This window comes from Mangifera indica, unplaced genomic scaffold (assembly GCF_011075055.1).
Source record: "Mangifera indica cultivar Alphonso unplaced genomic scaffold, CATAS_Mindica_2.1 Un_0133, whole genome shotgun sequence".
Classification (NCBI taxonomy): Eukaryota; Viridiplantae; Streptophyta; class Magnoliopsida; order Sapindales; family Anacardiaceae; genus Mangifera; species Mangifera indica.
The window spans coordinates 16,804-32,007 of record NW_025401225.1 but is presented as its reverse complement, the minus strand read 5'-3'; the positions used below and the strand labels follow the sequence as shown (position 1 = coordinate 32,007).

General features: G+C 31.3%; 2 protein-coding genes across 2 annotated transcripts; one reads left to right on the top strand and one right to left on the bottom strand.

Moving 5' to 3' along the window:
- The first annotated feature begins 598 nt into the window (after positions 1-598).
- Positions 599-3,760, top strand: LOC123208066. Its single transcript, XM_044625522.1, has 3 exons — positions 599-1,148; positions 2,491-3,007; positions 3,556-3,760. The coding sequence occupies exons 1-2, from the start codon at positions 975-977 to the stop codon at positions 2,818-2,820; spliced, it is 504 nt and encodes a 167-aa protein (XP_044481457.1). The 5' UTR covers positions 599-974; the 3' UTR covers positions 2,821-3,007; positions 3,556-3,760.
- An 8,798-nt stretch (positions 3,761-12,558) lies between these two features.
- LOC123208067 (derlin-1-like) lies at positions 12,559-13,842 on the bottom strand. The gene is made up of 5 exons (XM_044625523.1): positions 13,724-13,842; positions 13,481-13,574; positions 13,260-13,388; positions 12,871-13,031; positions 12,559-12,784 (listed from the first exon to the last, which is right to left on the bottom strand). Exons 1-5 carry the CDS (start codon positions 13,840-13,842, stop codon positions 12,559-12,561), a joined length of 729 nt encoding a protein of 242 aa, XP_044481458.1.
- Positions 13,843-15,204: the final 1,362 nt, after the last annotated feature.

Below are 15,204 nucleotides of genomic sequence, written 5' to 3'. Positions count from 1 at the left end.
TAATTTACAAATTTTTTTTCATTTTCATATTACATAACAAAAAAAAATGAATATATTTTTGAATATAATTATAATTATAAAGATTTTAATTTAAAATAAAATAATACTTAATTAAATTATCCTCACACACGACGAGGATAGGTTACGTCAAAAAAGCAACAGGTCAATCGTGTTAATTGCACCATTCACTTTCCGCGCAGCAGCCGCGTGTTTGGAATCCTTACATTTAGTGAATGTCCAATGGGGTCCTTAGATTCTGAAAAGCGAATGTTGATTCTAAGTTTTGAGAGCACTGGCATTTGTATTAAAAAGCAACTCGGGCTACCATAAAAATTAACGGATGAAGGGCAAAAATGGAAAATTATTTCTCAAAACCCAGGCATGGCATGACAAGATGTACTGATTGGCAAGGGAGAAACGTGATCGGTGAGATTATCTGCGTATGTTGTTGGCTCATCCGTTTGTCAATGACTTTTCTTTCGGGAAATTTCTTTGTGATTTTGGATGTTTTTGTTATATATATATATGTAGAGAACCGATGTATAGAGAAAAAGAGTAAAAGGATCAGATATTTATTTGTGATAATTATGAAATTAAAAAAATTATTAGAGGGTAGTTAGTCTTTCGGTGTAATTTTGATAGATTTTACTGGGCGATATTACTGGTGAGAGGTAAAAGCACTTCCTGGATGATGGTCAAACCGCGTGAGGAACCTTTATCAAAGATGGCTTTCTTTAGGAAGCTTTATTATATTCCACGGCTAGAGAAGGTTCCTTGTAACACCAATCGAAATTGCTTTGTTATTGCCTCCACTAGGTCAAGCTTGTTCGCGGTAGTTCCTGTTTCTGTAGTATTTGAATGGCAGAGACGGGCGAGTTTTAACTAGAAACCTTGCTTGCTGATTTTGAAAGAAATAGAACACTGTTAGGAGGAGATTTGGTTGCCAATTGTTGAAAGAAATAAGTAGTTGATTAATGGAGAGATATTTGCTAGAAAATTTTGATGTTAGACCGGAACATTTGTCCGCCGAGGTGCTGGAGAGATGGAGAAATCAATGTGGAATCATCAAAAATCCCAAACGGAGGTTTCGATTCACTGCCAACCCCTCCAAACGTTACAAGGTGGATGCTATGCCCCAAGGCACTCAGGTCCGTTTGTTTTCAGCAAAATCAACGACAATTTGCTTATACATCACTCATCATCTTATAAGAGTATCTGTAGTTGTATGGCTTGACTCGAAAAAAGCTTATTTAACATTTTTTAGTTTCTGAATAACTATGAGAGAAATTCCATAAACTCTCTTTGAGCTGATTTAGAGAATTGAAGTTTCAAAAATATTTTATTCTATTTTATGGAATTGCCTTTATTTTGTTTCTTCTTTTTTTTTTTTTTTTTTAAATAATACTAAAACATTATGCCTAAGTTACACTCTTTGAGCTTATTCACAGGGTTGGAGGCATCTTTCTGTGTTTTTCCTTGTCATGGAGGAAACATCAGTGGTGTTGGATGTATATCGAAAAAGCAAAAAGAATTTTCTCTTTGCTGCATTTGTCTTGTCAGTCTTATGTTTTATTATAGCCATTTGTGCTTTAACAGGAAGGAAGCACTGTAGCATATAAACTAAGAGTGTAAGTTATTAATAATTATTCAAAAGCAAAAATAATTAAACATTAAATTATAAATCATAATTATATTCATAATATTAAACTATTAATAGTGTAAAACATAATTATATTAAAAAGAAACAATTAAATAGTAAACTATTATACTCATAATATAAGTTATTATTATATGCATAAAAAATAATTAATTATGCGCATAATATAACCTAATTATGTTCATAATGTAAGTCATTCTTTACTTTTGTAAAAAAATAATTATCATATCCATAAATTTTAAACTTCATATTTTTCACGTCAAATGAATTGGTTGGTATAACATCTACAACGGTGAGAAAATTATCATGTATTGGGTTAAATGATATATGCATAATACAAATCACACACATTACTGATATAGGTTAAACAATTGTTGCCCATGTTGTATTCAGTTAACTTTCAAGTCAATTTGAAGTTTTTACTTGGTTAATGATGTTTGGCGAAAGTGGGAAAATATAGCAAAACTTCTCTCAAAATGAATATTAATTGTCATATTCTCTGCCCCCCTCTTGTGGTAATGGTGAATGAAAGTTTACTTATTTTCATTTTATATTATTTTCTTTGTCTTTTGGTTTTTAACTAGCCCTTTCAATCCCGGGCAATTGAAATACATTCAATTTTTATCGTATTCATCTCACTGTTTCTTAGGTATTGGAGTGTTTGGTGATTGAGATATACCAATTACTGAAGGAAGCAGGTGGTTAATTATGAGAAATTTAGTAATTTCATTGATTAATGAATTGAGAAATTAAGACGCTCTTAATTATATATAGTTTTATTGCTGTATATGTTATATGTAACCTTAATCTCTGAATCTGAATCTGAATCACAGGATTTGAGGTCTGAATCTGAATTACAGGGTTTGAGGTGTTCGGAATCTGAATTACAGTGTTGGTCGTTTGAATCTGAATTACAGTCCAGGTCTGAATCTAAATCACAGGTTTTGAGGTGGTCTGAATCTGAATTACAGGGTTTGAGGTGGTCTGAATCTGAATCACAGGGTTGGTGGTTTGAATCCGAATCACCTGGTTTGCGGTCTAAATATGAATCACAGGGTCGGAGGTTTCTTTCTGTGTTTTTCCTTGTCATGGAGGCAATATCAGTAGTGTTGGATGTATATGGAAAAAGCAATAAGAATTTTCTTCCCGGCATATGGACATAGACCTGAGAAGGTACTTGCGTGGGTGGAGGTTGCCTTCTCTGTGCTCCAATTAGTTACTTTGTTAATTCAATAGATTCTAGCTGTTGCAAAAGATAAGAACAGTTACAGCCCATCGCTTTTCCCGCTAGTCTTCGCCCTTCTTGTTGTTGTGTTTGCTTTCAAGAAGGAGCAAATTTCGCATAGCCAGGTACCCATTTGAATCTATTAATTTGGCTTGGTGTTTCATGTGCCCTTACTCTACTTACCGTTTGACTTCCAATCAAATACTATTAATCTCATTGTTGCATTGTGCAATTTCAAGAGTATAACCTTCTTTAATTAAACAAGTAGGCAGCATCTCTTGCTGTTGGCTATCTTAATTTCATGTTTGTAATGAAATTTCTGCAAGTTTAGCTAATTTATATAAACATCAATGCTTGTAGAGTAGTATGCTGATTACTATTAAGTGTCTCATAATTAGTCATTTATAAAGTAATACATAATCACATGGTGACACACATAAGTGTGTATCTAAAATAAATATATATAATATTACTTATAGTTATTTTACAAGCAAATGTGTGACTCTATTTGTCTCAAAAAAGCAAATACATCCAATCACACAAAATATTAACAAAAACTTGGTCAACCCCTTTGGAATGCGTTCTAGAATCAGAAATATTCTTCTTGACTTTGAATTTGTTGATTTTAAATTTATTTATTTATTTTAATTTTGTTAATTTTGGTTGATTGTAGGAGGGGTACTTGATCAGTAAGGGTGAGGCAAACGTACTTCTACCTCAAAGATCTCATTATAGTGAAGATTCATCAGATTTGGAATATTATTAAGGTTAAACCAGCCGTCTTCCACTTTTTTTCTAAAAGATTTACTTTTGATATTTTAATTTTTAATTATTATCTTAATTATTTACTTTCTTTGAAGATTAATGAGATCATAATATTTTTTAGTGCCACATTCTTTTAGTGCGGTGTCATACTATATACTTTTAGTAAGGCCATCAGACTAGTTCCCACCCAAGATTCTTCTCGAGATATTAATTATTTAAAAAAGTATTAATTAAAATAATTAAAACCATGAGTTTTATAAAAAGGCCAAAAGACTTAGCTCCTCCAAGGTTGAGTGAAATCTCAAATAGGTATCCACTAAATATTGAAAAGATCAAAAGACTTATTTATATTCAAAATTTATTGTATTTTCAAATTAATATTCATTAACTATTAAAAATTCAAATACTTATATATAAGCAGTTAAAATTAATAAAACTAGTTAATTTTATCAATTTCTTTCTTATGTTTAAAAAACTAACAATTTACTATGTGGATTAAACTTTGAAATATATATTTTTTTAAGGTTTTTTCTTTTTTTCCTCTCTTTTTTCTAGTGTTGTCACCAATGGGTTCTCTTTCTCCCTTTTTTTTTTTTTGTCTTTTTTGAGGTCTTCTCCTCATCTTTGTCACTGAACGAAGATGTTCAATGGCAAATCATCACCTTATCATTTTATTGATTATAAATACAACTTACAAACATGATTACGTCATTTGTAAGAACTGATTGGTTTTATAATACCAACTCTATCAATTTAAGGTTAGACTTCTTGATTAATTTTGTACAAAACACATCAGAATTGGTTATTTTAGTTAATATTGTTTATTTGATTTTTGGTTAAAATTTAAAAAAAAAATTGAAGCAGCCATCAACTCTATGATTACAATGAAAGGATGAGTAATTAGAGAGAGTTAGGTGCTAAAGAATGTATTTGGTTGACTCACTAAACGTTGATGCAAGTCCTAAGTCATTTAGTTTTTTGACCGTTCCTATTACTAATACGGTACCAGGTTGTCTTCATGCGAGTCTAGGTTGGACCCAAATTACAACCTGAAATCATTTATCCTTTATTTTATCCTAATTATGTTCAAATTGATGTAATACATCTCCAATTGACCTTAGCCACATAAAAGATGTCCAAAGCCTAACATAACTCATGTTTTTATCAACTTTACAATCAAAATTTTCAAGTCTTATAGCTTTAAACAGTGTTTCTAAAGCCAGATCGATCATCAAATTGATCATTTCACTAGTTTACAGTTTGACCGGTTTACTAGACAACTAACCGGTTCAATTTATTGTCAAATTATTATTTATTTCTTGAATAATATCAAACTTTTAACATATTTTTGAAACATAAAACATATAAAACATAATTAAAAAATATTAATTAAACAACTGACACTCCATTACATAAGATAAAGAAAAAACCAATTACAAATTGTTGTTTATAAATAGTTTTTTTTGTTTAACAAACTTACTGAGTTTGACTGAATTTCAAATAAGTCAGTATTTATATATAAACTGAATCAGATTGTAAAACCGGAGTGGATTACAAATTGGTTTATGGTTTAATAGGTCAAACCAGCCGGTTTAGTCTGCTTTTAAAAACAATGGCTTTAAGTATAGAGAGCATATTAAGTACAACTTAAAAGAATTACTTGAATAACTGAAGAACAAATTCCAACCCATCTAGTAATGACAATTTTCACTACAATTTATTTATCTGATACGATACGACAAAAAATTGGGTTAAACTTGACTTTTTTTATACAAATTTTAATTCAGATCAATCCGATATGACTTGAAAGTAAATGAAATCGTGTTTAGATTGACACATAGGTATCGAAACTAATATGAATTGACTTAAATGTTTAGACAAATCATACTATAGTAGAATTTGTTAGGGGTAAATTGAATAAGTATTGACAGACAAATCATACTGATGACAACATGGATGAAGATTATGAAGTAGAGGGTAATGAGGATGATTATGATGATGAATTCTCGGGGTTTGATGAAGACATATACGGTGTTTCAAGCCAAGATATTGATAGAAGTCAAAGTCATACTTGTAATGAGGAGGCTGAATGTAGCACGACACGTTATGGCTCTATAAATATTAGAGTATATCTAAGTCACATCTATAATCTAAATCCATTTCAATGGCTTCCTAAGTCTGTTATTGATATTGAGAATGTAGGTATTAGTAATCGAGCGACACGAAAGGACAACCATTTGCAAGTGATGGGTTTTTATAATTCGAAGGCAAAATTGAAAACATTATTTCGAATATATGCGTTAGAGACAAGAATTCAATAGAAAGTCGATCACTCTGATAATATACGATATGAGCTTAAATGCGTACATTCACAATATAAATGACAGGTATAAGCAACGAGAGAAGAAGATGAAGACTATAAGGTGTTATGACGTATGGACAAGACACATACTTGTTCATCGGATTAAATATTGTCACACTATAAATAAGCTGGTTTAAAGTCATTGGGAAATATACTTAAATCAATGTTTGTTGTTGATCGTATTTATCGACCAAAGGAAACTATTTCAGACATAGCAAACAGGTACAAAATCGACATTTTCTATACGCAAGCATGACGTGCCAAAACATATGCACTAAATGTATTACGAGAATCTCCCAAAAAATCTTTCATGCTATTGCACGAGTGTCGTCACAATTTAGAGCTTAAGAACCTGAAAACCGTGACACATATTGGTATCGACCGAAAAAATAGGTTCAAGTTTTTCTTCATGTGTATGGATTGCTCAATAAGAGGGTTTCAATAATTCTATTATTCAGTGATATGCATTGATGCTTCACACTTAAAGGAAAAGTATCTTGGGTCACTTTTCATTGTTGTTACGAAGGATGATAATAATCAAATTTATCCGCTCGCCTTTGGTATTAGGCATAAGGAGAAAATCAATATGTGGACACTCTTTTTGACGTACTTACATATGTGTACTGGTGATTTGCTGGATTTAGCCATTATTTCTTATCGTCATCATTCAATAATTACATCGGTGGTGAACGTAATGCCTCATGCCTATCATGGGTTTTGTAATTACCATATAAAAGGTAACATGCATACGCAATTAAAAAAAAACAAACATATTGAAGGACTATTTTGGAAAGTTGCTAAAACATATCACCTCAGGGGTTTCCAAGCTACCATGAGTAGAATTGTCCAAGTAAATTCTGCTACGACAGCCTATTTGATTGACATTGGATGTAAAAGATAGGTGCATGCCCACTTTGAAGGATGGTGGTACAATATCATGATAACCAATATTGCTGAGTCCTTTAATGCTTTGACATAGACTGCTCACACTTTATCTGTCACCATATTAGTTAAGTTTCTGAGGAGCATAATGCAACATTGGTTTTTTAATAGGCGAAATATGGTGGGTACGTATGACTAAAATTGGTTTGACTTTTTTTTTTCATTACGTTTATTAGTGGTTTTTATAGGTCAAAGATCTTACCCGTTAACACCATAGGTTGAGGACAAGCTTGCTAGATATGTGCTCAAATTTGTCAATATAGTGGTTAAATCAATCAACATACGATAATATGAAGTCTATGATTCATGACAATAGGTGTTCATCGTGAATATTCTCTACCGAACTTGTGACTGTGGAAAATTTCAACTTTCCCAAATTTCATGTGCACACGTTGTAGCTATTGCAAGGTACGATAATCTTTCAGACTGTGTAGGATGGGTTAGTGCATATTACTTGATGAAATATTTACAAAGGGTGTATACAAAATATATTAATTCACTAAGAGATCAATCAACTTGGGCACCATCAAATATACTTGCGATTTATCCTCTAGTGATGGAACAATGACTATTCGGTCATCTTTCCAGCCTTGCAAGAAGACCTTCACAAGGAGAGGAAGTCTGACAATAAAACTATAGTCAATGTCATCAACTTGACCATAATCGCTTGAGTTATCCGAGTTTAACTCTGATGCCAATGGTTGGCTTGTCTCGCACATCAGGTAGCGGATAAGGACGAGGTAATTGTAGTCACGATGTAACCCATATGGTCGAATAGGTTATCATGATTAATTTTCTTTATTGTTTGATATTGTAATTTAATTGTATATATTTTGCATTTTTAATTCATCTGTTCGGTTTTGTCCAAATTTTAATGTATCAATTTTTTATTTTCAGGCTCTTACTTGTATGCAATGATAGTGGCTCAAAACAGTAAAATAGAATTACCTTGACATTTATTTTCATTTTCAAGCATCATCTCCCCATGAAGCATCAATGTTTGCCCTTGCATCTCTCCCTAAATCATCAATGCATCTTGCTCCCACTCAGCACACATCATCGCAGCATGCTGGCATGTTGCTACTGTATCTAAGAGCTGATGACTCTTCCATATTCTATTAAGAGCTATTGAAGATGGTCATATGATAAGCCATTATATGAGACATCCTTGGAAAGGATGTACATACACTATGAGAGGCCCTATGTGACTTTCGAGGGTGTGCAGTATAAGAGGATGACACCCATGGAGAGGATGCCTATCCAATATGACAAGTGCCAAGAATAACGAGTTGGGGCCCTCATAATGAAATATCTATACAAAGTGGTAGAGACTTGAGGGCTAGCCACATGGGTAGGAAAAACCTATACCAGGGGGGATGTCATAGAGACATGGAAGACTTGAGACCTAGCACTTGAGGACCACAAAGATCTTTTGAAGGCTACCTAAAAGGCAGTAAGACAAATCGATAAGGTATTATCATTATCATTTGAAACTGTAAACTCGTCATCTGATGATACCTATGGTGCCTATTCTTCTATAAACTCTAGAGCTTGTATGCACCATTCAAAGTTATGCTCAATCTCAGTCGGACGTAATGCAATTATAATCCCCTTTTGAAACATGAAGGAAATTTATAAAAATTAATTAAATGAAAAACAAAATAATAAAATATAAATCTACCAATGAATAACTTATTAGAAGAGTGTATCAAAGTATTGATATGTCATCCCATGGTAGTAATATAATTATCTTCCACTTCAAGATATGAGAGACTTGATCATTTGCTTCCAACGGACATAAGACGATAAATTGTGAATCGTCTCATAAATCCAATACTATACAATGTATAACATTTATGGTTAGTATTTACAATCGTTTGTATAAATGTTAACTTCATCCATTATGCAATACTTACTTGGAAAGCAAGCAGGTACCCCAAAATATTGTTGCTAAACATTGGAAGCTGACTCATGTAGGGCGGGTAATGTTGTATACAATCCTGATATTTGTTATGTATGCCATTTCGCATTGATTCAACTATTTTATTCCATGTCACCATCTTCCATGGGTACCGACTAAATGTATCTAAATTGTTGGCTAAATGCAAAAAACAATACCGCAAACTTCACAATGTCCTCGTCATTGTCTTTCCAAATTTGATCGCCAACTGCTTGCTCGATCTCTTTATGGGATAACAACATATTAATTAATGTACAATCAACGTAGTTGGACACCTTTGTGTCCTCCATGAAATTAGACCAGTGACTAGCACAAACTCAACAAGGCTAACTCAAGACCATTTAATTTGAACCACATTTCTTTCACTGGGTCCCCTCAGTTAATCATATGAAGTAGCATCACATGCATCAAAACAACACTAAACCTTGACTCTATCAAATATAATAAGTGTCTAAAACAGGTTGTTTGAAAAATAGCTCTCTGAATGAGTGTTAGTTTGTTCCTAATTATAGTCACAATGTCTATCTTTGTCCAAAGTGACATGTGTACTCGAAATCTGTATACATCATAGAATTTGTATGCCCCCTCTTGGTAGTTGATTGCAATGCTTGAAAATATATTAATTCATTTATTACATTAATGAAAGATTAATGAAAGACAATCACTTTTAATCAAAGATTAATCAAACAAACTATATTATCATTAAATTAATATGATTGACGTCAACTTTATTTTAAAGTTATATTTTAAAATGATTTTTTTCATGACATATAAACTATACATGAAAACTATTAAATTTGATATGAAATTTCATTTATCTTCCTAATAAATGTTACTAATATTTTTAGATAACTAATTATACCCTTAGTTTTAAATTACCATACTTGAGTTTTAAATGTCATTTCAACTATGTTAATCTAAAAAATTTAAAACTCAATCCCCTATACTTGATAATTTTCATTCACCAGCATATATAAAACAAATTCTACTCAACTAACAAGCTTGAGTAACATTTAAAAAAAAATGGATAGGTGAGATGTAAAACAATTGGATAAAAAAAAGATTACTTTATTTTTTCATTCATTGCTTTGATTCTTGCTTAATGGATGCCAGAATTCATATTGAAAATAATAATAATAAGAAATCTAGAGATTAAAAAATTGTTAGAGTTCCCTTTTGATTATTTCATATTGATTGGAATCAACAAAAAGAAAATAGATAAAGCAAAGAAATGGAATTGGTGGCAGTGGTTAGTGGTAGAGAAGGTTAATGGCAATGCCAACCTTTGGCGTTGCCGCCAACCTGTCCTCCCTTAACCCAACAATAAATTTCAATTTCAATTAGCGTGAATTCAAATTAAACTATAATTTGATCTAAATCAAATTGAGATTTTTATTGAATTACTTAATTGGTAATTTACATTGAATTACTTAATTAAATTTGGATCGAATTAAATTGGTCCGATACAAATATGCTTTCATTTTTATAAGGAAACTTTAGCTATTGTCTTGCCATTACGTCGCCATTACAAATCCAAGAAATTTCATCGTCGGCCGATGATCAATGAAGTTGTTTATTGAATTTTCTTTGTGCATGGAAAAACAATCTGATGACCTATATTATATATATTTAGTACTCTTATGCTATATATTATATGATCTTCAGAAAATATTTGCAAAAGCATGCACATATGTACATTCACATGAATGAAAAAATGGAAGCAAACAAGCATGCAGAAAGTATCCTGCATATTCCTTATATTCTCTGTTATATTCTATGCAAATATTCTTTGCTTCTTTTCTTTGCATATATTTTATATTATATTTTTTTTTGTTTCATGCCAAGACCTTCACTGTATGTTCTTTACAGGTGGCTTATTAGATTATTTTTTGATGTGATGCTTCAATATGAGATTAACGCTAATAAGAATTTAGAAAAATAAGATCAATTGAGTTTAAAATTTTGTAGATTTAATCTAAAACAAAAATTTTTAAATTCACTTGATCTTATCTAACACATATATAAATCTTATTTCAATTATTGATACTAAATATCTACATATGTTATCTTTCTACAATGCATAAAAAAAAAAATAAATAGTATTGCCTTTGTCTGGTTTCTTAAGGTTGAAGATAACGGCAATTTCGGTATTTCGGTATTTCGGTGTATAAAGTGGTAAAAATGTTTAGGGTATGAAAAGAGTGATATAAATGTATACGTGTGACTAAATTAGGGTAAAAAATTCAATATCCCTTTTTTCAATTTACCTTGCATCTGTTAGGCTACAGTGGACCACAACAGGTCAAAATTTACCATAACAATCCCTTCCAGCAATCTGCCTCCTTCACCAACTTCTTGTCTCTCCATATCTGCCATTAAACCGTATCTTTCTCTCAGCTGCAATCTTCAAAAGCCCAACTTTCCTAATGTATGTTGGGTCAGAATGAATTGGTTTCATATTAATATAAACTTGATTCAATTCAGTTTTGGATAGACTTGAACATAATCACAAATTAGATTTTGTGTAAAATAATCTATCATTACATATCAAGTTAATAGGTTGTATTGAAAATTATAATGTTTTTAAAACCAAACTAGGCTGATCGGTTTAATTAGTTAAACTATGAACTAGACTATACTCTAATTTGGTCTATATATAAATATTAACTTATTTAAAATTTAGTCAAATTTAATAAACTCATTGAACTAGAAAAACTATTTAAAGCCAATAATTTATAATTGATTTTTTTCATCTATATAATAGAATGTCAATTGATTTTTTTCATCTATATATTTTAATATAAAAAATATAATAAATATTTGATACTATTTAAGAAATATATAATAATTTGATAACAGATTGAATCAATCAAATCACAAACTTGTGAGATGACTAGTTCAATCAATAATCTGATTTTAAAAACATTAAAATATTGATAGCTCCACGGTCAACTGTATCTTCTTATTAAGTTAGATTACCTTATGCAGGAATTTACTAATAATTTAAAGTAAATTAATAATCCACATTTATTTATTTCTTAAATCAATTATTTTAAAACTAAGATTAGATCTATTGATCCCACCTACAATTGGTGTTAAATGTGATCTCTGTCGTGGTTAAAACTCTTTCTAACGATTGAATTAAATTACTTCGAAGTTTAGTCGAGTTAACAGTATAAAACCATGACTGAATTGTTGAATAAATTCAATTTGATCGTCAAGTTAAATTCACATAGTCTTATTCATAAATTAAAACCCTTTTACATGTATTTCATCTTCCAATGAAACTATACATCCACATTTTTATAATATAATTTAATTACATAGATGATATGTCATTGTATAATTAAATGAATTTCAACTAAATATTAAATAATATTCAATCATATGATGATATACTATCTGTATATATAAATTGTGTATAAAAAATAACAATAAAACTATGTATACGTATTTTTGATACACAATTTGTATATACAGATGAGTGTTATTATGTGATTAGATGTTTCTTTATCATATAGAGACACATATTTTAAAATCACTTAATTGTATGATGACATATCACTGTGTACATAAATTGTGTACCAAAAATAAGTACACATAGTATTGCTCAAAAAATATATACACATACTATTATTCTTTCATCTTCATCTGTAAAGGCGGTGATTTCTTCCGCGGAATGCAACTCCATTAGCATCACCTACGTTGGCATGGGGCTGCTGCTGCTCTGGAGCTGGGGTGCTGCTTGAATAATTTGATCTATTTCCATTCAGACGGTAGCTTCTTCCTCGGAATGCCACTCCAGCCTGTGGATTGCGCTGCACTGGGGAGTTTATTTGGACGCCCACGCCCCAGTATGCAACCAGTTTGTGACTTAATAAATAGCCATTAAAGATAACCAATTAAGCTTGACAACTAAAGACTAAATGCTAAAGCAAATACAACAATGAAAAGGACGCACCCACAGAGGAGTCTTGAATCTGTATTTTCCGCCGGCGAGAGGTTGAAGAACAGTGAGGAAGTAATAAAGATTTCCGGCAACCATTCCTAAAATACCTGGCAGTAATGGATTCCCAAATATCAAATCCAGTGCTAGCATTGCCCATGGAAGATAGAACCCCTGTCAATGTTTTCAAGTTACTTGCATTAATCGTTTCTATTCACATTCATAAAAATCAACCCAAATCAAAATTGAACCAAAAAAGCCTGGAAAGGGTAGCTTGACTGACAAAAACTGTACAATCCTATGAAGTCCAAGGAGGTTAAACCCTAATGTGAGCAGCCTACTTGGGTGGGATTCTTCGTCATAAAATAAAAATATTGAAAAAAAAAAATCTTTTCTCTTGACCTTCAATGACACAACTCCATAGATGTTGATTCGAGCATTTGGGTACTCACGACCCAAAATATAAACCATCATGAATACCAAAGAAGCTCTCAGGAAAGGAGTCCACAGAATTGGGACAGCAGCCATCAGCTGTAAGTTTGATATTCACTGTGTTAATGCTTTTCTATTTTATGGTGAATTTTTGCCAGGCAGGAAGTGATCCAGAAATTTAACGTACAAACCAGTAATGAGATTGTCCCAAAGATTAACATCCATAGGAAGTCAGCAGTCCTTTTGTCGAAAGGCCCTCTCTCTAGTGAAACACCATATTTTGCTCTATACAATTTTAACACGAATGAGTAAATATAATTTTATTTAAAAAGTCATTTATTTAATATTTATAATCTGACTTCCAGTTTGCATTAATATATGGTTTGTTTCCAAAACATATTCTGTTCGAGAGTAAGCAGTAAAAAATGTCTTACATGATTATGAGACGAATTGCAAAAGGAAATGAAAATGGACCAAGGTAGAAGAAGTTGCTGACCTTCCCCCAGCTCAACCTTAAACCCTTTTTTATGCATTTCGTTTTGTTTTTACTCATATTGCAATTCAGGAGATATTGAGGAACATTTTATTTTAGTGCTTAAACTTGACATCATGTTCATTTTGTTAGCTATCTTGTTTATATTTTTTTGACAATGTTAGTGGCCAGGTACTAATTTTGCAGATATACTCAGTTACCTAGTTAACCACATTTAGTTGTTATTCTTCAAATGTTTAACTTGGTGTTAATTTTGGAACATCCTGTAAATACCATGTTAAAAATGTCTTTCCTTAAACAAAGCATGACTTAGTTTATTTCTTGTATGGATTTTGGATATATATATTCTTTTGATATATGTTTATTGGGGAGTTGCTTATTTGATGATTGAATTTAAGGCTGAATGGATAATATTTCTTTTTGATTCCTATTTGAATAATTGATTTTACTGCCTTGTGTTTGATTATGATGGTTGATTGAATGACTTTTGGATACATAATTTTGGATAGTAAGTTGTTTGATGATGATAGATATGGATGGATAATGTTTTTTATGTCATAATTGTTGATTGAGTTAGCTTGAAAATTGAATTGGAGTTTGGAAAGAAGTTTGGATGGTTTGAATGCATATATTGGAGTGCCTTTTGAATGTTACTTGTTGTCTGAAAAAAAGAATTTTTCGAAAATACAGAAATACTATGTCAAAATTTTTTAAAACCTTATCAAATGGACTTGTTTTAATACCAAAATTTGGTAAATATATTTGTTAAAATGTGTTAAAGTAAGGGACAGTAAATATGCATTGAGAAACGGAGAGAACTTTTGTTCATAGGTGTTGTTTATCCTTGAATTGGCAATCAAATAAAAATAAAAATTTAATTTATCTTTCCGTATTATTTTTTATTAATACCAAAATGGGGAAGAGATGGGCTGAATTGAAATTCTGTTCATTGAAAAGACTAAAAATATAAGTTGAAATGTCTAACATTATTCAAGAAATGTGTTAAAAAATTACCAAAAGGACAATTTGAAAAATATAGAAACAGGCCATATACGACTGTGTATAACACTTACATGACCATGTACAAGCCAAACACGAGAAGAAATTGTCTATGTAGCCTCTACATGCAAATTTGGGTGAAGTCAATATGGTCCCCATGATACATGCTTGTGTGTCTTACAACACACACCCATGTATCTTTGGGATCAAGAGCACAAGAAGTTTTCATTGTTCAAATCTAGTTGTGCTTCATGAATAATTCAAAGGAGGAAAAGATACATACTCATGCATAGACAAAAATTTAAACATTCGCTTTCTCATTCCTTTCTCATTTGATTCCATTGATGGCTCTGAAATCTTGGAAGAGTATCAACTATAAGGGTAGGACGACTATGCTTCTTCAAGAAACGTTCATTCCTACAA

Excerpts from the sequence above, each read along its gene's own strand:
- LOC123208066 (XM_044625522.1), top strand. The coding sequence starts at position 975 with ATGGAGAGATATTTGCTAGAAAATTTTGATGTTAGACCGGAACATTTG. Across the intron at positions 1,149-2,490 it reads CTATGCCCCAAGGCACTCAG|GATTTGAGGTCTGAATCTGA; the intron begins GTCCGTTTGTTT and ends TCTGAATCACAG.
- LOC123208067 (XM_044625523.1), bottom strand. The coding sequence starts at position 13,842 with ATGAGTAAAAACAAAACGAAATGCATAAAAAAGGGTTTAAGGTTGAGC. Across the intron at positions 13,575-13,723 it reads GCAATTCGTCTCATAATCAT|AGCAAAATATGGTGTTTCAC; the intron begins GTAAGACATTTT and ends AAAATTGTATAG. Across the intron at positions 13,032-13,259 it reads ATGGAGTTGTGTCATTGAAG|GGGTTCTATCTTCCATGGGC; the intron begins GTCAAGAGAAAA and ends AAACATTGACAG.